Source organism: Conger conger, chromosome 16, assembly GCF_963514075.1.
Source record: "Conger conger chromosome 16, fConCon1.1, whole genome shotgun sequence".
In the NCBI taxonomy this organism is placed as follows: Eukaryota; Metazoa; Chordata; class Actinopteri; order Anguilliformes; family Congridae; genus Conger; species Conger conger.
In genome coordinates this window covers 11,577,903-11,603,636 of record NC_083775.1, presented here as the reverse complement: position 1 = coordinate 11,603,636, position 25,734 = coordinate 11,577,903, and the positions used below count along the sequence as shown (strand labels likewise).

General features: G+C 45.7%; 1 protein-coding gene across 1 annotated transcript in view; it reads right to left on the bottom strand.

The window, feature by feature from the left end:
* LOC133114038 (voltage-dependent T-type calcium channel subunit alpha-1H-like) overlaps window positions 1–22,314 on the bottom strand; it is a 57,511-nt gene extending 35,197 nt beyond the window's left edge. Inside the window, 6 exon segments of the mRNA XM_061223234.1 lie at window positions 1,192–1,507; window positions 1,948–2,107; window positions 9,200–9,294; window positions 10,869–11,002; window positions 12,385–12,481; window positions 22,283–22,314. Of these exon segments, the coding sequence (XP_061079218.1) occupies window positions 1,192–1,507; window positions 1,948–2,107; window positions 9,200–9,294; window positions 10,869–11,002; window positions 12,385–12,481; window positions 22,283–22,299 (819 nt within the window). The 5' untranslated portion in view covers window positions 22,300–22,314.
* Window positions 22,315–25,734: the final 3,420 nt, after the last annotated feature.

Here is a 25,734-nt window from a genome sequence, read left to right as displayed (position 1 = left end):
GCACAGAAAGTATCTGAATCCAAAACAATGACGTATTTGACCGAGGTCTGATGAAACACATGGCACATTAGGATTGCTTTGATGGAGTGGTGTCTTAAGTGAATGAAGAGCCAGGAGGGACTGTTACTCCCCTCACAAACCCTGTTTAACCCCCACGCCCCTGTCCTGGATGTGGAACAGGCTGCTCTGCGACCCCGCGTTATCCAGCACACATCCAATCACAGCTGGCGTGGTGCCTGATCCACGCTCTTCCCAAATGCTCCTGCGCCCTCATTGGGAGGGCTTTGTTCACAGAGAGGGTCATTTAGCCTCATCGCAACACGTATTAAATGTGCGGCCATTCCATCTGGTGCCTGGTTGCTCTCCCTGACAGGCTCTGGGACCACAGACCTCAAACAGTGCCCAGCAGCAAGAACCCATCTACAGGCAACTTGAGGCCTGATGAACCAATAGGTAGTTAATACCCATAATAATGTTTTTAATGTTGTTATTCTTTAGCATTTCATCCACTGAAACTTCCAGAACTGCTCCCTTCTCAACGTGTCATTCACAGCACAGGTCAGACTCTCCTTTACACCCAGTTACTCAGGGGTGTAAATTTTACTATAGCAACTCCAGCCAGTTACTCAGGGGTGTACATTTTACTATAGCAACTCCAGCCAGTTACTCAGGGGAGTAAAGTCTACTGAAGTAACTCCTGCCAGTTACTCAGGGGTGTAAAGTCTACTGTCGTAACTCCTGCCAGTTACTCAAGGGTGGAAAGTCTACTGTAGTACCTTTCCAAGGGTATAAAGTCTACTCAATGGTAGGGGTAGACAATTCCTGTCCTTCAGGGCTGGTGTTTATACAGGTTTTTAGTTTCATCAATTACCCTGACCAACTGAGTCAATTTGCTATATACACCATCACTGGTTCACTCATAGATTATATCACAGTAAAACATCTCATATAGGGACCCAAGAACAGTGTTTGGCTGTCATTCATGCGCTTATCAAGAAGCATTGCTAAACTGTCAGATGGCGTAAATGTTAGGACTAATTAAGTAACAGACACAGCCCTCCTTGTCCGCCAACTGCTCAAGGGTGTAACTTTTGGAATTAACCTGGGATGTGAACTCCTAACCTTCAGGTTTCAAGCCCAGTTACCCCAATTTGCCAGGCTGTATTTGATGAGGGAGGTCTGGCAGCACACCTGGAAAATGACAATCAACGCGTATCCGATGTTGTCGAAGTTGACGGCCTCCTTGTCGGGGTTGTGGTCCCCCGGCTTGCACTGGTTGTAATACTGGTTCCAGTTGATGCAGCTGTTCCGGCCGGCCCCGTCCAACCCGTACATGGCCAGGTTTTGGTGGGAGACGTTGAGTCGGCACTCCACCTTGTCCTGCTTGAGGGGGGGGAGGTTATGGCAGCGCAGCATGCCGTTGTGGCTGGCGGTGGAGCAGATGGAGGGGCTCTCCTGGCCCTCCTCCTGCCTGTAGTACGGGCTCAGGTGCGACAGGTTGTACTCCCTGATGAGAGCAAAGCAAGACGCAGGCGTTACTGAACATTCACAACAGCCGAGCATCATGGGGCCTGATGGAAGAATGAATTAAGCTCACTTGAGAGTGAGCAAGAGAGAGAGCGAGACAGAAATCAATAGAGTGAGATAGAGTGAGCGAGAGTGCAAGAAAGAGCGAGCATGAAAGTGAGCGAGAGGGAAAGAGAGTGAGAGAGCACAAGCGTGAGAGAGTGAGAGATAGCAGGAGAGAGTGAGATAGAGAAACAGAGTGAGAGAGAGAGTGAGAGCGAGAGAGAGAGAGAGAGAGTGAGAAAGCAGGAGAGAGAGATAGAGAAACAAAGAGTGTGAGAGAGAGAGGGAGAGTGAGAGTGAGAGAGGGAATTAGAGTGTGAGAGAGTGAGAGAGAAAATGAGAGAGAGAGAGGGAGGGATTGAGAGTGGTGGCTCTTACGTCTTCAGATCATCCTGTAAGAAGCAGCGGTTCCTCAGAAGCCCGGCCCAGAGCTGCACCCCCACGATGCCGAAGATGAAGAAGACAAAGAAGCAGAGGAGCAGGATGTTCCCCAGCATCGACAGCGAGTATAAGAGCAGTGTCACCAGCATTCTCATACCTGCAGAACAGCCGATACACCCGCCCTGTTACACAGTCTCACAAACCTGGGCTGCTGATTACCCAAAAAACACATCACCCTGTGTCAAAGACCTTTCACTGTGACTGCTACATGAATAATTACAGAAAGTAAACAGGCATACACATGTACATACATACATACATACATACATACATACATAACACAGCTGTGCCTCTCATCTTTTAAACACAAACACACACACAGTTGCTGGAAACACCGATGTGGGGGGGGGGGAAGCCTTATTACAGACATGACAGCATTTGAGAGAATATCCAGAGCGTGATCTTGGTGCTGAATGAACCGGACTGAAACACTGCCATAGGCTCTTAAATGACACTCCCCTCATCCTCCTGGGTGACTTCAATCTCAACTCAGAGTCCACCCAGTCTACCTTTCTCTCCCTCCTTTCTTCTTTTGACCTTACCCTCACACTTTCCCCTCCCACCCACAAAGCAGGCTACCTTCTTGACCTCCTCTTCACAAGGAGCTGCACAACAACCAACCTCTCTGTAACACCACTCCATATATCTGACCACTCCTTCATCTCTGTTTCTCTTCCACTCTCCTCTAACACCCATCCATCTCTCCCACCATCCACTGTCACCTGTCGGTGGAACCTACGCCACCTGTCTACCTCCACCCTCTCATCTGCAATCCTCTCCTCCCTACCATCCGCGGAGTCTTTCTCTCGAATGTCTCCCGATGATGCTGCTACAACCCTCATGTCCTCCCTCTCATCTTCCTTTGACTCTCTGTGTCCCCTCACCACCAAATTAGCTTGGGCCTCCCCCCCCCAATCCCTGGCTTTCTGATGCTCTACAAGCTGTCCAAACCCAACCGCAGGCAGCGAAAAAATGGAAAAGGTCCTGTCTCCCCAGTGATATAGCTTCCTTCCATGCCCTCCTATCATCTTTTCACTCCTCTGTCTCTACCTCTCTTCTGGCCCCCCCTCCCCCCCCACCCCCCTCATCACTCACACCTGATGACTTTGTCTCCTTCTTTGAAAAGGTTGATGCCATTCGCAATTCCTTCTCCCAACCCTCTCCCCCTGCTGACCCTCCTACCTTCCCCAACTCCCTAACCTCATTTTCTCCCCTCTCTGACTCCGACACATTGAAACTCCTTACATCCCACCGCCCGACCACCTGTCCTCTTGACCCCATCCCCTCTCCCCTTCTACAATCTATATCTAATGACATTCTCCCTTTTCTCTCCTCTCTAATCAACACCTCCCTCTCTTCCGGCACCATGCCCTCTTCCCTGAAGAGGGCCAGAGTCACTCCCTTGCTCAAAAAATCTACTCTTGACCCCTCTGCCCTGAACAACTACCAGCCTGTCTCTCTTCTTCCCTTCCTCACCAAGACTCTGGAACAGGGGGTCTGCTCACAGCTGTCCACTTATCTTCTTCACAACAATCTCCATGACCCAAACCAGTCCGGCTTCAAGAGTGGCCACTCCACTGAGACCGCCCTGCTCGCGGTCACTGAGGCACTCCACTCTGCTAAAGCCAAATCCCTCTCCTCTGTCCTCATCTTCCTCGACCTGTCGGCCGCCTTCGATACAGTCAACCATGAGATTCTTCTCTCATCACTGACTGGGATGGGTGTCACAGGATCTGCACTCGCTTGGTTTTCCTCCTACGTTTCTGGTCGCTCCTACCAGGTGACTTGGAGGGGCTCAGTCTCTGACCCTCCCCCCTACAAAATGGAGTCCCGCAGGGCTCAGTTCTCGGTCCTCTCATCTTCTCGCTATACACTATATCTTTTGGTTCTGTTATCTCTTCCCATGGCTTTTCTTATCACTCTTATGCCGATGATACCCAACTCTTTATTTCCTTCCCCCCCGATACCCAGGTCACCACACAGATCTCTGGCTGCTTGGCTGATATCTCTGCGTGGATGACTTCCCACCATCTGAAGCTTAACCTTGCCAAAACTGAGCTTCTCTACATCCTGGCTAAGTCCTCTCCGTCAATCGACCTCTCACTGACTGTTGAGGACTTTCTAGTTTCCTCCTCCCATACGGCAAAGAATCTTGGGGAAACGCTTGATAACTGCCTCACCCTGGCTCCACAAGTATCCTCCACTGCCAGAACCTGCCGGTTATTTCTGTACAATATACGCCGTATCCGTCATCTCCTGATGGAGAAAGCCACCCAGCTCCTAGTCCAGGCACTCGTCATTTCCCGCCTGGATTACTGCAACTCCCTCTTAGCCGGTCTCCCAGCGTGTGCCATCAAGCCCCTCCAGCTGGTCCAGAATGCTGCAGCCCGCCTGATCACCAATCAGCCCAGGTCAGCTCATGTCACCCCGCTTCTCATTGGCCTCCACTGGCTTCCTATTGCCGCACGCATCCGATTCAAGGCCCTAGTGTTGGCATTTCAGGCTGCTCAGGGGAGTGCCCCACCTTACATACAATCCCTGATCACTCTCTACTCCCCAGCTAGACCACTCCGGTCTGCCAGCTCTGGTCGCCTTATGGTTCCCTCACTACGAGCACCTGGCAGCCGAGCTGCACGTTCACGCCTGTTTTCCGTTCTGGTTCCTCAGTGGTGGAATGATTTGCCTACCACTGTCAGGAAAGCAGAATCCCTCCCCCTATTTCGACGCAAACTAAAAACACACCTTTTCAAACTCTACCTTAGTCCTCCTTCCTGATTTCCCCCACCCCCTTTCTGATATCCCTATCCCTCTTGTCTAACTTATAATGATTATATGTTTAAAACAGCACTTCTTATGTATTTTCCTAGTTATGGATGTGAAGCATTGACTTGTGGAAGAACCTATGCACTTGTAAATCCATCCATCCATCCATTATCTTAACCCGCTTATCCTGAACAGGGTCGCAGGGGGGCTGGAGCCTATCCCAGCATACATTGGGCGAAAGGCAGGAATACACCCTGGACAGGTCGCCAGTCCATCGCAGGGCACACACACCATTCACTCACACACTCATACCTATGGGCAATTTAGACTCTCCAATCAGCCTAACCTGCATGTCTTTGGACTGTGGGAGGAAACCGGAGTACCCGGAGGAAACCCACGCAGACACGGGGAGAACATGCAAACTCCGCACAGAGAGGCCCCGGCCGACGGGGATTCGAACCCAGGACCACCTTGCTGTGAGGCGGCAGTGCTACCCACTGCACCATCCGTGCCGCCCACTTGTAAATCGCTTTGGATTAAAAGCGTCTGCCAAATGACTAAAACGTAAATGTAAAATGTAAAGGCAGCTACAGAAAAGAAGGAAATCACGGATCCCAGGCTGTTCAATGCATTTCTGTCACTATCCGCTGTAGGCAGCTCCCAACACTGATGTCAGTACAGCTGAACCGTCCGCATCAAATGAGGGGGAATATAAACTGTCGCCTGCCTCTTCACTGTGGTTACACTACACTATTGGCACTTGGAAGACGCTCTTATCCAGAGCAACGTACAGTTGATGAGATTAAGCAGGAGACAATCCTCCCCTGGAGCAATGCAGGGTTAAGGGCCTTGCTCAAGGGCCCAATGGCTGTGCGGATCTTATTGTGGCTACACCGGGATTAGAACCACCGACCTTAGGTGTCCCAGTCATTTTACCTTAACCACTACGCTACAGGCCGCTGTTTATTAATGGCTGCAACAAAATACATCCCCATTCCTCTCCCACACTGTGTGTGAGCCTGCACCGTTTGTCTTATGAAAAAATGCCACCATAAGAGAGAACAGTTCATTACACCTAATGAGAGCTAAAGGCAGCGTTTCCCAGGAAATGTGTTATTTGTTATGTACCGCAGTAGGCTCCTATCTCATGCATTGCAAATGGCTCCGTGAAGATGCACGCTTGATGCACGCGTGGAGAGAAATGTTAATACGCTGAAATTGTCAGGTAAATCACACTCACATGCAGAAGAATGCAATGGATAAGCCGGACAAGACAGCACTTTGTAGGACATCTTAAAATTATGACTTCATTTAAATATGTTTTATTCTCCTTCATGAGACTGCACACATGGTTAAACTGTTAATCATGAGAATCCATCCATCCATCCATCGTCACCCGCTTATCCGGAGTCGGGTCGCGGTGGCAGTAGGCAAAGAGAGATATATAATCTCTCCAGCGGGTTCTGGGTCTACCTTGGGGTCTCCGCCCAGTTGGACGAGCCCGGAAATCCTCCAGAGGGAGGCGCCCGGGAGGCATCTTAATCAGATGCCCAAACCACCTCAATTGGCTCCTTTCGACACGAAGGAGCAACGGCTCTACTCCGAGCTCCCTCCGGATGTCCGAGCTCCTCACCCTATCTCTAAGGCTGAGCCCGGCCACCCTACGGAGGAAGTTCATTTTGGCCGCTTGTATACGCAATCTCGTTCTTTCGGTCACTACCCAAAGCTTGTGACCATAGGTGAGGGTTGGGACGTAGATCAACCGGTAAATCGAGCTCCCTCTTCACCACGACGGTCCGGTGCAACGCCTGCATTACTGCTGATGCTGCACCGATCCGCCTGTCGATCTCACGCTCCCTTCTACCCTCACTCGTGAACAAGACCCCGAGATACTTGAACTCCTTCACTTGGGGCAAAGACTCATTCCCAACCGGGAGGGGGCAATCCACCGTTTTCCGGCAGAGAACAATGGCCTCAGACTTGGAGGTGCTGACTCTCATCCCAGCCGCTTCGCACTCGGCTGCAAACTGCTCCAGTGCGGTCCGATGAAGCCAGCAGAACCACGTCATCCACAAAAAGCAGAGATGCGATTCTGAGGTCACCAAACCGGACACTCTCCTCACCTCGGCTGCGCCTTGAGATCCTGTCCATGCAATACCACAAACAGGACCGGTGACAAAGGGCAACCTTGGGCGGAGTCCAACACCCACTGAAAAAGTGCTTGACTTTGTGCCGAGAATGCGGACACAGCTCTCACTTTGGTCATACAGGGACCGGATGGCTCGTAACAACGGCCCTGGTACCCCATACTCCCGCAGTACACCCCACAGGGTTCCCCAGGGGGACACAGTCGAAAGCCTTCTCCAAGTCCACAAAGCACATGTGGACTGGATGGGCAAACTCCCATGACCCCGCCAGCAACCCCGCCAAGGTAAAGAGCTGGTCCACTGTTCCACGACCAGGACGGAAGCCACATTGCTCCTCCTGAATCTGAGGTTAGACTGTCGCTGCTCCTTTCCAGCACCCTAGAGTAAGCTTTCCCAGGGAGGCTGAGGAGTGTGATACCCCGATAATTGGAGCACACCCTCCGGTCCCCCTTCTTCAAAATGGGGACCACCACCCCGGTCTGCCACTCTGCAGGTATTGTCCCTGACCTCCACGTGACACTGAAGAGGCGTGTCAGCCAAGACAGCCCAACAATGTCCAGAGCCTTCAGCATCTCAGGGCGAATCTCATCCACACCCAGCGACCTGCCACTGAGGAGCTTTTTGACTACCTCAGCAACTTCCGCCAGGGATATAGGTGCAGATTCCCCCGAGTCTTTGGGCTCTGCCTTTTCCACAGAGGACGTGTTGTTCGGGTTCAGGTGCTCTTTCCACCGCCCGACAATATCCCCAGTCCGGGTCTGCAGTTCTCCTTCCCTGCTGAAAACAGCCTGAGACAAGCCCTGCTTTCCCTTTCTCAGTCGTCGGATGGTTTGCCAGAATTTCCTCGAGGCCAACCGAAAGTCCTTCTCCATAGCCTTCCCGAACTCCTCCCATACCCGGGTTTTTGCTTCAGCGACTGCCGAAGCCACAGCCCTTCTGGCCACCCGGTACCTGTCTGCTGCTTCAGGGGACCCCCGGGCCAGCCAAGCCCGAAAGGCCTCCTTCTTCAGTTTGACGGCCTCCCTCACCGCTGGTGTTCTTGGGTTGCCGCCCCGACAGGCATCGATGACCTTCTGGCCACAGATCCTGCTTGCCGCCTCTGCAAAGGAGGCTTTGAACATGGCCCACTTGGACTCCATGTCCCCAGCCTCCCCCGGGATGTGTGAGAAGTTCCTCCGGAGGTGGGAGTTTAAGACCTCATGAACAGGGGCCTCCATCAGACGTTCCCAGTTCACCCTCACTACACATTTGGGTTTACCGGGTCTGTCCGGCAGCCACCCTGGCCACTTGATCCAACTCACCACCAGGTGGTGATCAGTTGACAGCTCTGCTCCTCTCTTCACCCGAGTGTCCAAGACATACGGCCACAGGTCTGATGATACGACCACAAAGTCGATCATCGATCTTTGGCCTAAGGTGCTCTGGGGTACCAAGTACACTTATGAGCTACCCTATGCTCGAACATGGTGTTTATTATCGGCAATCCATGACCAGCACAGAAGTCCAATAACAAGACACCGCTCGGGTTCAGATCAGGCAGGCCATTCCTCCCAATCACCCCCTTCCAGGTTTCTCCATCATTGCCGATGTGAGCGTTGAAGTCGCCCAGCAGAACTATGGAGTCTCCGGGCGACACCCTTTCCAGGATGCCGCCCAGTGACTCCAAGAATGCCGGATACTCTGAACTGCCGTTTGGTGCATAAGCACAAACGTCAGTCAGAGCTTTCCCCCCAGCGACACGTAGTCACAGAGAGGCGACCCTCTCGTTCCCCGGGTGGAACTCCAACACAGTGGCGCTCAGCCGGTGGCTTGTGAGTATCCCCACACCCGCCCGGCGCCTCTCACCTTGAGCAACTCCAGAAAAGAACAGAGTCCAGCCCTTCTCCAGGAGTTTGGTTACGCAATCAAACAATGCCAATGCCAACAAACATTGGTCCTTAACTTTGACCAAAACAGCTAGGTGTACAGGGAAAAGTTTGGTGAGTTCAGGATTTCCGTTAGTGAAATGTACTGGCCAAAATGTGCTTTGTAAAGAAACACTTTTGGGTAGTGTGTGTAGTCTGTGTGTATGTGTGTGTGTGTGTGTGTGTGTGTGTAGTGTGTGTGTCTGTGCATGTGTTTGTGTAGTGTGTGTGTGTGTGTGTGTGTGTGTAGTGTGTAGTCTGTGTGTGTGCGTGTGTGTAGTGTGTGTGTGTGTGTGTGTGTGTGTGTAGTGTGTAGTCTGTGTGTGTGCGTGTGTGTGTGTGCGTGTGTGTGTGTGTGCCATGGCGGTCACTCACTGGGGACTCTATTGATGGCGCGGAGGGGGCGGAGCACACGAACGGTGCGGATGGCTGATGTGGCGTAGTGGCCTTCCAGCGAGTACTCCAACATCCTGGAGAGAAGCACAGCGCAGCATGAGTCCAACCAATCACAAGGCAAGGACCGCCAATCCAGCTGACATCACTTCCTGTTTCACAAACCTGCAGGGCTTCCCCTGGTGAGAGTACACTGAAGAGAATTTCAAAACAGCAACATGTTAACATCTGCTCTCCAAAACTATAAATGGCACTGTTACAACACATGTTACATTAATACAACAAGTCTATCTCTTAATCTGTCCACTTAGCTACTCCATAACACCGTATTATTATCAGATCCAAAGGCTGCTATTATGACAATCATAGTACAAGTTATGATAAAGGCTGTATCATAGTTATAATCATCTTGATTATAATTTCACTTGTGAGAAATTCCCTTCCCTTAAAGGAGTGATCCCATTCCCTCTGCTTATTATTTTGGCAGTAAAAATGTATTTACACTCAAAAGGTAATGAGTAAAGATCTTTATGCAGCCAATTACAATTATGAAATAGTACAGAACAGAAAGAGACTTTTCTTTGGCTCTGTATTCCAGAAAATTGTCCTGTACCTTCATAAAACAGCAGTCCTACATATTGCCAGAAGTTATTAAGTATTAAGCTGATGTTTAAATGATAATGATCGTCCAAAGACAAACACAGTTTCACTGGCGACTGCAGAAGCCTATGCATATTTTCACCTCATCATTATTACATTTGAGTTTGAATTTTGAATGTACTTGAGAAAGCATCTGAATTAAGTGTAACTGCAACCTTATTTCAGTAAAATGTTTTGGTGTAAAACTTTTTAACAGCCTTTCAGTTTCGCCATGCACAAAAACACATAAAATAAGCTTTTCAGGGAATGTGTGAGTCCCGGCAACACCACAATGTTTCATCAACATAAGAAAAAAATTAAATGAGAGAGAGAGAGAGAGAACATGAGAGAGAGACAAGCAGTGAGTGTGAGAGTGAGAGAGAGAGAGAACGAGAGAGAGTGAGAGAGTGAGAAAGAGGGACTGAGAATGAGAGACAGGGAGTGAGAGAAAGAGTGAAAGAGAGTGAGAGAGAGAGTGAGAGAGAGAGATAGAGATATTGATTTAAGGTGTTTGATTACTGGGGAATTGCCACCCTCCAAGCACAGGTACTTAACCCAAACTGCGTGAGTAAACACGCAGCTCTATAAACGGTTTGTATGTTGAAGGAATGCAAGCGGAGCAGGCACACGCAGAGGGGGGTAACTCCAGGTGCCCGAGTACCTGCCCCTTTTGCCCCAAGTGGCCAATGTGCCCCTTTGACTTGATTTAAGTGATAGAAAGTGCATTATTACTGTTGCTATGATTAATTTTCATTCACTCATGGGGGTAAAATATATTCTGTACAATAACTGGGTGTGGTCTAGGTTGCTGAGGCTGTTTCCCATGAACAGGCCCTGTGGAGCCCTGCTGCTCAGCGCTGACTCCAGAGAGCGTTTTAGCCCACCGCGGCGCACCATTAGCCTTCCCATCAAATCATACACACACGTGTGAGAGTGTGTGTGTGTGTGTGTGTGTGTGTGTGTGTGTGCGTGTGAGTGAGTGTGTGAAAGAGAGTCAGAGAGATGTACTGACCCGGCCATGACGATAAAGAAGTCAAGCCAGTTCCATGGGTCGCCCAGGTAACATTTAGACCCAAAAATCCCTAGCGCCAACATTTTGAGGACCATCTCCACAGCAAAGAACGCAAAAATGAAGTCATCAAAAACCTGTGGAAGAGCAAAGTCAGACACAAAGGATCACCTGGAGCCACATTAAACAGGCTGCAGTGGCAATGCTACAATCAAACAGCATCTCCCCAGCCTATTACACAGTCTAAAAGATGATTTGTTAAAAACAACACATAATGTGTCATTTTTTTAACACATCTCCACATCTAGTTAAGGACAACACATTTTCTGCTACTTTTAACACAGTCTTCCTTTGTAACACATATATTGTATAGTTGTCACACAAAAGTAGTTAGTAGTAAATTGTCAAAGACATGAATTTCAAATTAATCTCCAAAGCTAAACAAAGACAGTCGACAGTAAGTGTACCTCCAAACCATTAACAATTACACATGAAATTGACCCCCCCCCCCCCACTCACAAAAAAATACACAGGTATAAGCATCCCCCCTTCACAATTACACATAGACAAAGGTGAACCCAACCCCCTACCACTACACACACTCATGTACAGAAAGACACACACACACTTACGCATGCACAGACATGCATAGACACACACACGCATACTCACGCACAGACAGACACACACACACTCACGCGCGCACACACACACACACATACACATGCACACACACACACTCACAGACACACATACACATACATATACACACTCATGCACAGACACACACTCATGCACGCAGACACACACAGACAGATACACACACACACACACACTTGCGCACAGACAGACACACTCACGGACAGACACACACATGCACACACACACACGCACAGACAGACACACACAGAGACACACACTTATGCACAGACACACATGCATACACACACACTCACGCACGCACGCACAGGCAAACACACACACAAACTCACGCATACAGACACACACTCATGCACAGACATACACACACCCACACGCACACACACACATACACTCGCACAGACACACATATGCACTCACGAACACACGCACACGTACATACACTCACGCAGACACAGACACATACTCACACAGGCACAGACACGCGCAGAAAGACACACAGACAAGCGCAGACACACACAGACACACACACAGTCATGCAGACACACACACGCATGCACAGACAAACATACATACACATACACACCAACACAAACGCACACACACTCACGCTCGCACAGACACACGCTCACGCATAGACAGACACACACACACACACACAGACGCACAGACACACACTCACACACAGACAAGACACACACACCCACTCACACACACTCACGCACAGGCAGACACACAAACAGACAGACAGACACACACACACACACACACACTCACACACAGGCAGACACACAAACAGACACACACACACACACTCACACACAGGCAGACACACACACACACACAGACACAAACTCACCTGCAGGATGGTGGACCATTTGAACTCACAGGGCTGGAACATTCCCAGGGTCACACAGTTCAGGAGGATGACCAGCATGCTCATGTACTCGAACCACGTGCACAGGAGTCAAGGACAACCACAAGAGACAACCCACCGACACCTCAGCAAGCCTACGTGTATTTAATTTCAAAATTAAATACACACATTAAATTAGAAAATACTGTGTTTTCGTTCATTACAACACATCTAACTACCAATGTATCCAACTACTCAAAAAGATAAATAACTGCAACGTTCCTGCTAAAGCATAGTTTCATGGAAACGGATTACTCGTAACAACATTCCATGTTTAGATCATGGAGAAGTGGTAGAGTAAGGATGTGGTCCATCTGCAACAACATAGCACCAACATGGAGCAGTCAGATGATCCATGTGAGAATAGAGATCAAACTGTGAGAGGAGGAGGAAGAGGAGGTGGAGGTGGTGAATGGAATGGCAGACGACAAGTACTCCTTCAGAGAGGTGGCCTTGTTTCTCGTCATAAATAAACAAGGCCACAAGATGCTTGTTTGCAATTGTAAAAAAAATAATAATAATTTTACTGTGAAACAAACCCATAGTATGTTATAATTATATACATTATATATATTTTAAATATAGAGTATACATTATTCTCTTTTTTTTTTTCAATGATTCCACTCTCTTCTACTGTTTCCACTATTCCCTTCATTTAGAACCACAAAAAGACCATACTGAAACATATATCAAGTATTTTTTTAAGTATACAGTAAACAACTAAAAAGTAAAGCTATAGGTATCTTTTGTGTGGGCAATCTAAACAAATGTTCCCATCGTATTTCATGAAAAATGAGGAATTTGAACCAATGAGTTTGGAAGTGCAAGATTTCTTCAAAGATATGAATGCACAGTGCATGATTTGAACAGGCGAATGGGCTGTTACAAGTGCTTACCATTTTGAGTGTTGCATCTAAGTTTTAGAAAATTGAGCAGAAGCTTGTGAAATTAGGGTCGAAGTCATTGTAAAACATTGTAATGTGACAGCCTGTAAATGTAAATGTGACTGCTCCATGTTGTCACTATGTTGTTGCAGGTGGATACACATCCTTACTCCTGCTCTTACCACCATGTAAAATCAATCATCAGTCATTTGACCACCAGCTCAAACGTGTACGTCGTCAAAAAAGGTTGAAAACCTTGCAATATTACATTCAATGATAATGTTGTAAAATTGATCCTGTTCCAAAGAAAAAAAAGTGTCAATCGATAAATTTATCCTAAAACATTCGTGATATGATCTAAACATGGAATGTTGTTACAAGTAATCTTTTTCCATAAAACTATGTTTTCGGACTAATGTTTCAGTTATTTATCATTTTGAGTAGTTGGATACATCGGTAGTTAGATGTGTTGTAATGAATGAAAAGACAGTATTTTCACATTTAATGTGTATATCTGATTGTGAAATGCTAATACTTTGAATGTTAAGTTGTATCATTGTGAACAAGTGATTTGGTTCAATGAACAAATTATTTTTGGTTTATGTATATTGTACCCAAGCAATTGATGTTTAGAAAGAGTTAAGAGTTGGAAAATGTGCATTTTGATTATCCCTTTTGAGTTTTGTGTCTATAGTTCTGAAAAATGACCTCAAGGTAGTGTCAAAGTGATTGTAAAAAACTGTAATAAACCTGGCCTCATTTACTGAGAATCTATGATACAAAATAATGTAATGTATGGATAAAGGCAGTATATGAATGCCAACCATTTATTTATAAAACTTTTTTTTTTTTTTTACATTTTCTGGGAAATTATTATTGAGGTCAAAGACAACCATTTTTATTTGTGCTGCAGGATGGCATATGATGGACCACATCATGACCAACTACCAACTCTAGGTGTGATATCTGCACCTGAATTGTTTGTGTTTAGGGATCATTTTTAGGTGAATGTGACATTTCGATATCAAATGTCATCGGTGTAGTGTGCATTTCCAGAAGTTATGGGTCAGTTAAGCAGCAGGCCAAAGCCGGGAAAAATCCTGCTTCCAAATAACAAAGTGTGGAGAGGACATGGCTAAGCCACTCATCCTGGAAGTGAGAGCATTACGGTATGTCTGAAAATTAAACCTCAAAAATGAGAAAAACAGAGGGGAAAAGAGGGAAGGGGGAAGATGAACACAGACGCTCAGAGGAAAGGGGGAAGATGAACACAGATGCCCACTGACGTTGTATCTGACTAAGGGAGATAACGCCAGGCCTTTAGCCTTCGCTGCCCCGTGCTCCTTTCATGGAGTCTGAAATCAAGGTTTTCAGGTGATCTAACGCACTCAGCCATGTAAAACTCTGCTGTCTACAGGAAGGCACACAGAGAGCACTGCACTGGATTACATAACTAATCAGGCGTCTTCACTCCAGACTGACAGGCTCCAACAGGTTTACACCAACAGGGCAGAATTAATGCGGCCTTGTTTATCAGGACTCAAACTGCCACTCTTCAAGAAAATGACCCAGTTTAAATATGTTTTAAATAAGAACACTCTGTAGCCATTCCACATTCAGAACACAGAACCACAACAACACAACATCCTTTTACATGCACTGAAATATTCATCAGTAGAACCATCCCCACCTCTCTTTATTTAATACAGACCACCCACAATGTATAATGATTTTGGAATTAATTAAATTAAATGGGTATTCTTCCCTCCCCTTTACAATGAGGCCTAGAGGACCTTGACCTTCCCTGAGCCATCAATCTGTCCTATTCAGGCCAACAGCCGTTATGGAAACAAACCAATTACCTGCATTAAGCTTTTGCCTCCTGAAAAAGAGCATTTAATATTTAAACAAATACATGTTTTATGCTGAAAAGCTGCAGGGTGTAGATATAGTGGTTAGTGGGGACTGGGACTTTGGCTGCCATGCTTTTCTGTTCTATTGCTTTTTTTTGCTTATGCATCTGAAATAAATATTTGGCATGAGCAAGCTTGTGAGAGCGCACATTCTTCCTCGCCTGATGTCTGCCAGCACGCAAACTGTGAAACAAGACCCAGAGAGGACATATTGTGATGTTGGAAATTAAACAGATTTCTACACCGGAGGAACTAAGAGACTGGTCACCGTTTCATTGCCATCTGAAGAAAATCATCATCAACAACATGTTGTTAGTTATATCCTAGGACACGAGTTCCTTAAGCAGGAAATAAGTAGCAGTCATTACTGAGCTGTGAGCAGCTTCAGACAGTGTTGCTGTTTTTGAGAAAAGAAAACCAAGAGAGTTAAATACATTAAATAATTTGCTTCACTTACAGTTGATTAGACTAAGCAGGAGACAATCCCACCTGGAGCAATGTGGGGTTAAGGGCCTTGCTCAAGGGCCCTACAGCTGTGTGAATCGTGGTTTTCTACAGCCACTGACCCAAACACAGCCCCTACTTTGCGCAATTTAAACTTTTCCCCCACATTCTACTGTGACATGTGCATGGTTTTTACTTTACAATCAATGTTTATAACTTAAACATTTGAAATATACCTTCTGACAGATTGGTTAAGCATGTATACTCTTTTTAATTTGGAACATATATGACCTCAAAAAATACTTCATCAATCAATGTGATTTCAGTGACTTTGACCGTGGAATGATTGCTGGCGCCAGACAGGGTGGTTTGAGTATCTCAGAAACTGCTGATCTCCTGGGATTTTCACACACAACAGTCCCTACAGTTTGCAGAGAATGGTGCGAAAAACAAAAAAAGCATCCAGTGAGCAGCAGTTCTGCGGGCAGAAACGACTTATTAACGAGAAAGGTCTGAGGAAAAGGCCCAGACTGGTCAAAGCTGACATGAAGGTGACAGTAATACAAATAACCACACATTACAACAGTGGTATGCAATAGAACATCTCTGAACACACAACACATCAAACCTCTATGTGGATAGGCTACAACAGAAGACTTAATAAGTCTAAAAAATAAGAATAATAAATACCAAACAAAGTGCTCACTGAGTGTATGTGTGGGGACATATATGGTAAATGGAAAATTGTGGGCATTCATACAGCGCCTTTATCGAAAGCGCTGTAAAATTGATGCTTCTCATTCACCCATTCATACACCAACAGCGATTGGTTGTATAATTTATCACTATTTCCATTTTTTCAGTTGCTATCTTGCCAGCCTTTTTCTGAATCAGCTCCAGTGTGTTATTTTCCTATGTTACCCAGAACTACTTTCATCTCCCCCCTATGTGGTAAGGGGTGCAGTGAACACAGCCAGCTAGATTGACAGCTGACATTAATTAGTTAGCTGAAAGTGCTTAGCTGAAAGACTCAAACTCTGAGATTAACCTGGATTTTTGACGCTGCTAGCACTGCAGAAATCAGTATGACCACTTGATAAATGATTGATTTCTCTCAGTAGGAGTACTGCAGATTGTGGATTTGTGGGGCTGAAATTAAGATTTGATACTTATAGCTTGTGCAATAGCAAGTTGAAGACTCTTCAACTCTACTATTATTATTACCGTGCCTGCTGTGATAATATCACCCTGTCACATCATGTTGTCTACCGAACTACCGAGTTCAACTGTGAAAAATTGAATTACTACACAAAATCATAGACTGGGCTGCATTTTACATTGCCAATATGCACCTTATAACAGTGTCAAAGTGCTTTAGGCCAAGGTTTTCTGGAGTTGAGGTTCAGGGGGGAAGTGGGACAGACAGTCTGCTGGTGGGGTAACTGCGCTGGCCACCAAGCAGAAATACGCCGGAATATTCTGCAGCTGCTCTGAATGCTGGATATTTCTGTATCTGGGGCAATCAAACCTCAAAGCTCTGACTCAGCTGCAGAATATGAAACTGTAGACCTGAGAGCTACTGCAGTTTGGAGGAGGGCTGCACAATACATGAATCACTGTCTTTTTTAATAAGAATAAACACCACTATGCCAATCATTGGCCTAATTCTCACCTGATGTGGGAGTACACCACCAAACCAAACACGACCATAAACAGGTCATGTGAAATGCTTCCAGAAAAAGTCTCACCGATATCTGTATATATTGATAAGACAGCCAATCAGCAGCAAGGCCTTGCAGCCTCCATGTCATTGAAAAGAAACAAATCACATGATCACACAGAAGCTGTACAACCTTGCTGCAGATTGCCTGTCTTACCAACACCAATAGACATCAGTGATGTTTGTTCCAAGAAGCATATCACATGGCTTCTGGTGCTTGGTAGTTTACGACAGCATCAGATACAATAAAAATTTTTTAAAAGAAGACAAAATGGCGGCGGTAATTCTTACTACACTAAACAAACTACAATATACACTGCGCAGCACTTGTTTGGAGTAGAAACATAATGGAGAAACACAGTGCTCCTTTCCTTCTCCAAAGTTCTGAAGAAGAGACCCTCAGGGTGTTAGCGATACCTCAGTTGGGCTAATCCTCAGTGAAGCCAGAGTGGATGTGACATCACGGTAGCGCAGCTCCAGGTCGCCACGGTGACGTGCAAATGTGCATCCACGCAGCAGAGTGCCGATGTGCCCTTTGACCAAACTCTGACCTGCTGAACTGGGTCCAGCAAAGTGCAGTGAAAACACACGGCCCAACTCTGTCAGTGTCACTCTTACTGCTATTATTCCTGTTCTCTGTCAGTGCTGCTCTTACTGATAATATTACTGTACATGATAGCATTACAAAAGAGTTCTACAGTTACAACTCCGAAAATGATTTCGAAAATGGTTTAGACAGAGCTTGGATTATTTAATATGAATTCAAATGTACTTATTTATTGTATTACTTTGTTTTAAGGCTTAACCTGAATGGGACAGCATATATTTTCAAACCTTGTAAAACCTTTTGTGATTCAAAATATTAATTACAAATATGTATATTAATTTCATGGAATATTAAATTGGAGCCGCTTGATGTTTATTACATCAAACCATTAGAAGTACAGAGCAGCATGAAAACAGCCTGACAATACTGAGAAACCCTGTGTGCCAAACACATACATGTCATACAGGACAACAGCCTGACAGTACAGAGGAATACAGGACAACAGCCTGACAGTACAGAGTCATACAGGACAACAGCCTGACAGTACAGAGTCATACAGGACAACAGCCTGACAGTACAGAGTCATACAGGACAACAGCCTGACAGTACAGAGTCATACAGGACAACAGACTGACAGTACAGTCATACAGGACAACAGCCTGACAGTACAGAGTCATACAGGACTAAGTGACTGGAAGCAGGGAACAGGGAGGGGCTAACCTGTAGAAGGACAACTACGTCCTGGAACTTTGGTGCTTCCATACTGATTTGTCTTTTCCCATCTATGAATGCTAAAACATAAGGTCTGCATTTTACAATGCATATTTGAATAGATTCAGCATAATCTGAAGGTCAAAGGCATTGGCTGTACTTCTTTCAGGCAAGAGTATGCATTGGGGCCATGCAACATCAATCAATGACATCCAAACACAAACACTGCAGCCATAATCTGTGCAGTTTTTGGCACCTCTGTCCAGTAATCTCCTGGCAATCCTGGTTTTCTCTCCCTCCAGTGGTCTGGCTGTCTGTCAATCACCACGCGGACTGGAGACTGCAGCAGAAATCATTGCTTTGTGTGCCGAGTCCACAGTCAGGTCTATTACTGACGCCCTAGATAAAGACAGCTTCAGACAGTGTTGGTGTTTTTTGAGAAAGAAAACCAAGAGAGTTAAATACATTAAATAATTTGCTTCACTTACAATTGATTAGACTAAGCAGGGGACAATCCCACCTGGAGCAATGCAGGGTTAAGGGCCTTGCTCAAGGGTCCAACGGCTGTGCGGATCTTATTGTGGCTACAACGGGGATCGAACCACCAACCTTGCGGGTCCCTTAACCACTACACTACAGGCCGCACCCTCTTTCTCTCTTTCGGACACAAAACTTAATGTTGTTCACAGGAAAAAACAGCTGACTAAAGTTAGCAGCAGTGGTTATCTAACTGGGTCAATTGGGTATGTGCCTGAGGTGCTTATTTGGGGCAGGTGTACACACCACCTACTTACACAGCTGAGCAGGAGCACTTCTGGGAGAATTCATTATAGTTCTAGTTAGAACCTCCCCTCTTCATTTTAATGGAACATTTATTTTCTAAGAATGCGATGCAACACTTACGCAAAAACACAGATACACAAACTCACAACCTTCTGATTACTTGACCAGTCCACCAAATAACACCACAGGACAAGGCCTGCAACGACAGGGCACCATGAACAACATGTTGAGAAACACTGCTGTGACAACAGCACAGCCTAGCACAGCCACTGCCTCAAAGAACAGCATATTTCCACACAATCAGACAGCAGGTACCAAATTACATCACAGCGACTGAGCATGACCGCCCGTGTGAAGGGGCATTGAGAGTATGGTCACGTGTGCAAAGGGAAAGTCACACAGTCAGGCCCAACACTGAACACAAGCCCCTGGTTCTAGAGTGAGACCAAGCTCCTTCTCCCATCACACGGAGTCAGGCCCAACACTCAACAAGAGCCCCTGTTCTAGAGTGAGACCAAGCTCCTTCTCCCATCACACGGAGTCAGGCCCAACACTCAACAAGAGCCCCTGTTCTAGAGTGAGACCAAGCTCCTTCTCCCATCACATGGAGTCAGGCCCAACACTCAACAAGAGCCCCTGTTCTAGAGTGAGACCAAGCTCTTTCTCCCATCACACAGAGTCAGGCCCAACATTCAACACGAGCCCCTGTTCGAGAGTGAGATCAAGCTCCTTCTCCCATCACACAGAGTCAGGCCCAACACTCAACACGAGCCCCTGTTCTAGAGTGAGATCAAGCTCCGTCTCCCATCACACAGCTCAGTTAAACACAAACCAAACTCCACAAAACGCAGAACTTTCAGAGGAACTCAGAGATATTCTTTATAACGGCTTTCATAACGACCATAGTTTGACCACGGACGGTAGCGGTGGTCACAGAACTGGGGCAGCTGGCTGTCGATCTGCCTGTCACACATGACGCATAACCGTCTGGAGGCTTCCGGGGAGGGGCCGGTGTGGTTGCACTACTGATCTCCTGAAACGTCAGCAAAGTCCCACACTGGCTAACTGCCCATGTTGGTACGGCAACCTCCTCTTGCAGCCAACATACCCACAGTAGTAGAAGCTTTTTATTTTATTTATTCATTATTGCATTACATAATTTATTTGCTGTGCAGGCATCCTCATCCACCAATCTACAATGGACACAGTGCTGGATGAAGCTAAATTTCATTGCTTCCATTGGTGCCCTGAAGCTTTTGACTGCAAATTTACCTTTTTCTCATTCCGATACACAGCACCAATGTAACAGCTTCCCACAGGAAGCCGGTGCTGAAAAACTGAATGACCTTTCCGTATGAGTTCTCAAATGTCTATTGAAATTTGACGTGGTTGCTCCCGCATCTTTTAATTTATTTTTGGCTACTTGGAATCATTTTGTCCGGCTTGCTGAGCCTGAAGTATTTAAATGCAACTGTAATCTGAGCGAGCGATGCTGCAGTGTAGGGTGTTGCTATGGTTGCAACTGAAAGATGCATGGTGTGGCATGTAAAACAACGTCGGGTGTGTTTTAACTAAGGAATATCTTTCATATAAATAATTGAAAAGTAATAATTGGCTGTGACATTATTCACTTCGTCATTTCCATGATGGTATTTTCCAGACTCTTATTGTTCACAAGTCCTTATTGATGAGTCCGAGTCGAGTCTGGACCCCATGTTTGTGCAACTCGAGTCCCCATCTCTGCCACACAGTCATACCCTCCCCTCCCACCCCACCCCCCCGCACCCCACCCCACCCAAGATCAAAGGCATCCACCAGAAACCCTTTTAAATTTAAATATATGTTAATAAATATTTCCCCAAATCTATATACAGGTGCATACGAAGTCTAGCCAGGGACACTCCAGGGGCGACATGGCTCAGGCAGTAAGTCTGGCAGTCGGAGGGTTGCCGGTGCGATCCCCCGCCCGGGCTGTGTCCAAGTGTCCCTGAGCAAGACACCTAACCCCTAAATGCTCCTGACGAGCTGATCGGTGCCTTGCATGGCAGCCAATCGCCGTTGGTGTGTGAGTGTGTGTGTATGAATGGGTGAATGAGAAGCATCAATTGTACAGCCCTTTGGATAAAGGTGCTATATAAATGCCAAACATTTACATTTACACTCCAGACCACATGATAAAGAGTTTAATTAACACGGAACAGTTTACTGTGTTTGACCCCATTTCTCCTTGTTTTACCTTTGTCAGTCAAATGGACAAATTTCACATGGGAACAATTCGTAACCATCTTAAGTCAGCAAAGGAAAAACAGTACTTTCACTTAATTGCAAGCACCCAATTACCTTTATAGCTACAGTATTATGCTCTGCTAAAAACCACCAACCTTCCTCGGACACACTGGTGTTCTTCAATGAGAACATAATTATTTATCAGGCCATCCATTTATTAGGCCTATTTTTTTCCTTTGCAGTTGGATTTGGCCTCGTAAAATTTCAAATCAATTGTTCTTTACTTATAAATAACAGTTGTACTTGAACTTGTAATTGGCCTCAGCAGGAAGTTTTAAGTGATCCATGATCTATGGTTAAATAAAATAGCAACCCTCTGTGGCATACACATTTAAATCGCAGAACTAATATGCATTAATGAATCAAGCTTTTATGGAAGAGGCAGTCTCCATCAAATGCCTGCTTGTCTGCACACTACAATCGAATACAAGTACTCAAATTTCAATATCCATCCTCGGGCGTTCTCGGCGTACCAAGCGATTAACACTCCTTAATACAAACTGCGGCACGAGGCTAGAACAGCTGCGCGTGCGAGGCGCAGCGCAAAGGATATGGGTTACAAACCACCATCAGACACCAGCTACGAGGACGCGTGGTCTGTTTAACGCAGAAGAAGACCACGGGAGCGAGGGCAGGATAGGGAACCTGCTCCTCGTCATCCGAGACCAGATCCGGGGTTGGATCGCGTCCGCCGGATTCCCGAAATACAGTCTGGTCGGGAATAGGAATTCTAGTTGTTCCCCCTTCTTCGTCATCACTCAGGGTTTCACCCTGACCCGGGCCATGATCCGATACCGGTTTAGGTGCCGTCACCTCCTCGTCATCAGTCATGATAGTGCGGCTGGCAATGGGGCCCTGTAATAGCGCGGGTGAGGGTCAAACAGCATCGTGATATACGGGCTTTATTTTTCAAACGAATCCATCGATAGCATCATAAGACAAAAAGCACGAAAATAAAACGTAGCCTACCATAAAACATTAAAATGTAAATTAATCAAATACATTCCGTAAATTAAATGGAAATGTTTACTTCGTAAAAACGAAAATGTTTATTTTTTGCCATGAATGAAACAATGGGGACGATAGACGTTCGGTCACCTCTTACAACTGACTGATGAACACCAATCGAAGAAGTGCAGAACAGTCATTCAAAATGTACCTTACAGTTGTGGAATGACAAGTTCCTGTAACCATTGCGTTTGGTGTCAATGCACAGTAATCCCTCCCGAAGCGAAGCAGTCTTTTATCGCAATCCATCTGCACGCTCCCAATGGGTTTTTTTTTCTTTCTTGCTTTACATTTGACGTAGGTCCAGATCAACTCATAAGCGAGTGTAATGAAAAAAAAGAAATCACGCGAAGTTGTCTGTGCCGTGCGAATTCTGAAAATCGTATCCATTATCAACAAATTGGCTGCACCATTGAAAGCGTCTGTATCCACCGCGGTTCCTTCTCGTTCTGAGATTCCAAACTTGTGTTTTACCGAGAGCTCGGGCACGTGATGCCGGGTCGGAGACCGTAAAGAGTCAAGACTCCTGGGGATTCCGGCACCAGCGACCCAATGGCTGGGGTACATCACATGTGGCACTTTATGCTTGTTTTAAAATATAAAACAACCGCAAATATTTAAAACGAGTTTGTATGTTCAACATTCTTACACAGTGGAGAAGGATTCCGTAAAATCTGTGTAGCCTGCGCTGTTTGTATATTTTACCTTGACTACTGTTTTTGGAGGACAAAAAAATGTTGTAATCACAACACGTACCATATAATCATATGAGCACAGACAAACGCGGCGCTTTCATGCTTATGTTATTATACAGCATTTTACATAGAACTGCTAAGATACACATTTAAAAAGTATTCGTCAGATGGAAAGCTAGTGTGTCCACTTCTCTATTTCCATTGCGATATGGTCGTTGGAGATTTCGTTTAAAAACGCATGCTACGCATTCAAATTAGACACGGAATAACGAAGAGCTAAAATAAAAAATATAAATATTTATATTTACTGCGACGTGCGTTCTATTACCTGGGCGTATATTTTCAGTATGGAGGAACCCGCGTGCGTAAAAGGACTGGCCACCCACTGCTAAACTGAAGGGGATCATTCGGGTTAGCCTGATCGGTAGAAATAAAGACAGCGAGAACAGCGCAACGAATTTCTGAAAAACGAGCTCGTTTCACAGCTGACAAGACTCCCTGGCCTCGTTTCCTACCGCTTTCTGCACCTCCGCTTTTGGAGAAGAGACGAGCATGCAACTATTTAGCACATTATAAAGAAATCAATTAATATTCCATTACACAAAGCGCATTCTTAAAATTCGTTATTATTGCGAATAAGTTGGTGTTGACGCTGTTTTAATTGAGGAATGATCATATATATCAGTGGTTCTTAAACTTTTTGCCTGGCGACCCCACAAAAAATACTGGGGAGGTCTGGCGACCGCACTTTCCCAAAACCCATTCCAAACCCATGTTAACAACTGTCAATCAAGCAAACACGAATAAGGCAATGTAAGAAATAGCCTAGGCTACAACAATTTATTAAAACTAACAAGAACCGGAACAAAAAAAAGCAATCACGATAAAACAAATGCACAAATCATCAGATCCAGTCCAGATCTAAAACGGGAGCCAAGAGTCACAACACCAGAGCAGCTAATCTGGAGGCGGAGAGAGACAGAAACACGGCTATAACGATCTCACTTTATTTATTTTAGTTTCTTCCTCTGGTTTATTTTCTTTAAAAACATACATAGGCTATGTTAATGAGAAGGATCATCGGGATGTCGGCTTTCGAGATGTCGTTTCATTTTGACAGGTTTTAAACTCTCATTTGCCAGAACATCGCCGCAAATTACACATTGTGGGTGGTCGAACTCATTTTTAACTTGGCACATGAATCCATATTTCTGAAACTCCTTCTGATAGTGGCGACGTCTCGTTGGTGTTTCTTTTTTATTCTCACCGGCCTGTAGACTTGTCCCATCTGAGGATCGCGGAAGATTCTTTTAGCAGCCACCTGTCCATTTTCCATGCAAGTTATCGTGGTTAGTAACGCAAGAAACGTGGCTAGTAGGCTATGTCGTTTTGTTTTGTTTTATTTTTAAAAAACCGGGAAGAAGTTGAGAAGTTGATTTACATTTTATTGACATTTTATTGTTTGTTGTTTCACCTGGCGTAATAATAGGCTAATTTCCGACTGAAGAAACAAATCATTTGGCGACCCCACAAAAGTTTTTGGGTGCATAAATATGGCATCCAAATGGGGTCGCGAACCCTAGTTTAAGAATCACTGAATATATGACCATAATGCCATATTTATGCATTTCATTGTTATGAGATCAAGTAAGGAAGGAGTAAGGAAAAGGAATATTCTTATCAGTCAAATGACTGTTTTTGTATTCGGAGTGTTATGGAACACGCTGTAACCCAAATCTTCTAATACAAGGTGAAAACATGAATATTTATAATACTTGACGACGTTGTCGAAGAAAATGCTGGCTTAGTGTTACTCACCTTTGATTTGATGAGTTAAATGTTCAGGGTACAGAAACCATGATCCATGATTTGATTCAACTTACTAAGTATAGAAGTCTAAATAGGTTCAAAAGCTTACCACTGAGGTGGTACTGAGATGTACACATATTTCACATTTTAGTAGCCAAAAGAGATAGACTCAACAAGGAAATCAAAATTGCATAAGTACCTGGTGAAAACTCATTTAGTTTACCTTGCAATATTGCACTGCAGTTGTATTTGTATGGGTGTACACCACCCATACGTGGTTCATGAATATTCACATTCCGATGGTTTACTGCAAATTAAAGGACATGGTTTGGTTCTTTAACCCACCCCCGAAGCCCTAGTGTCTGCCCATGATGGCCAGTCGTAGCAGCACAGGGCCCATCAGCTTCCTGGTAAAAACACCAGTCACAGCACCACAGTTTCCACAGACCAGCAGGGCTGTGCAGAGACTTTTTCTAGGGTAGGTGCTAAAAGT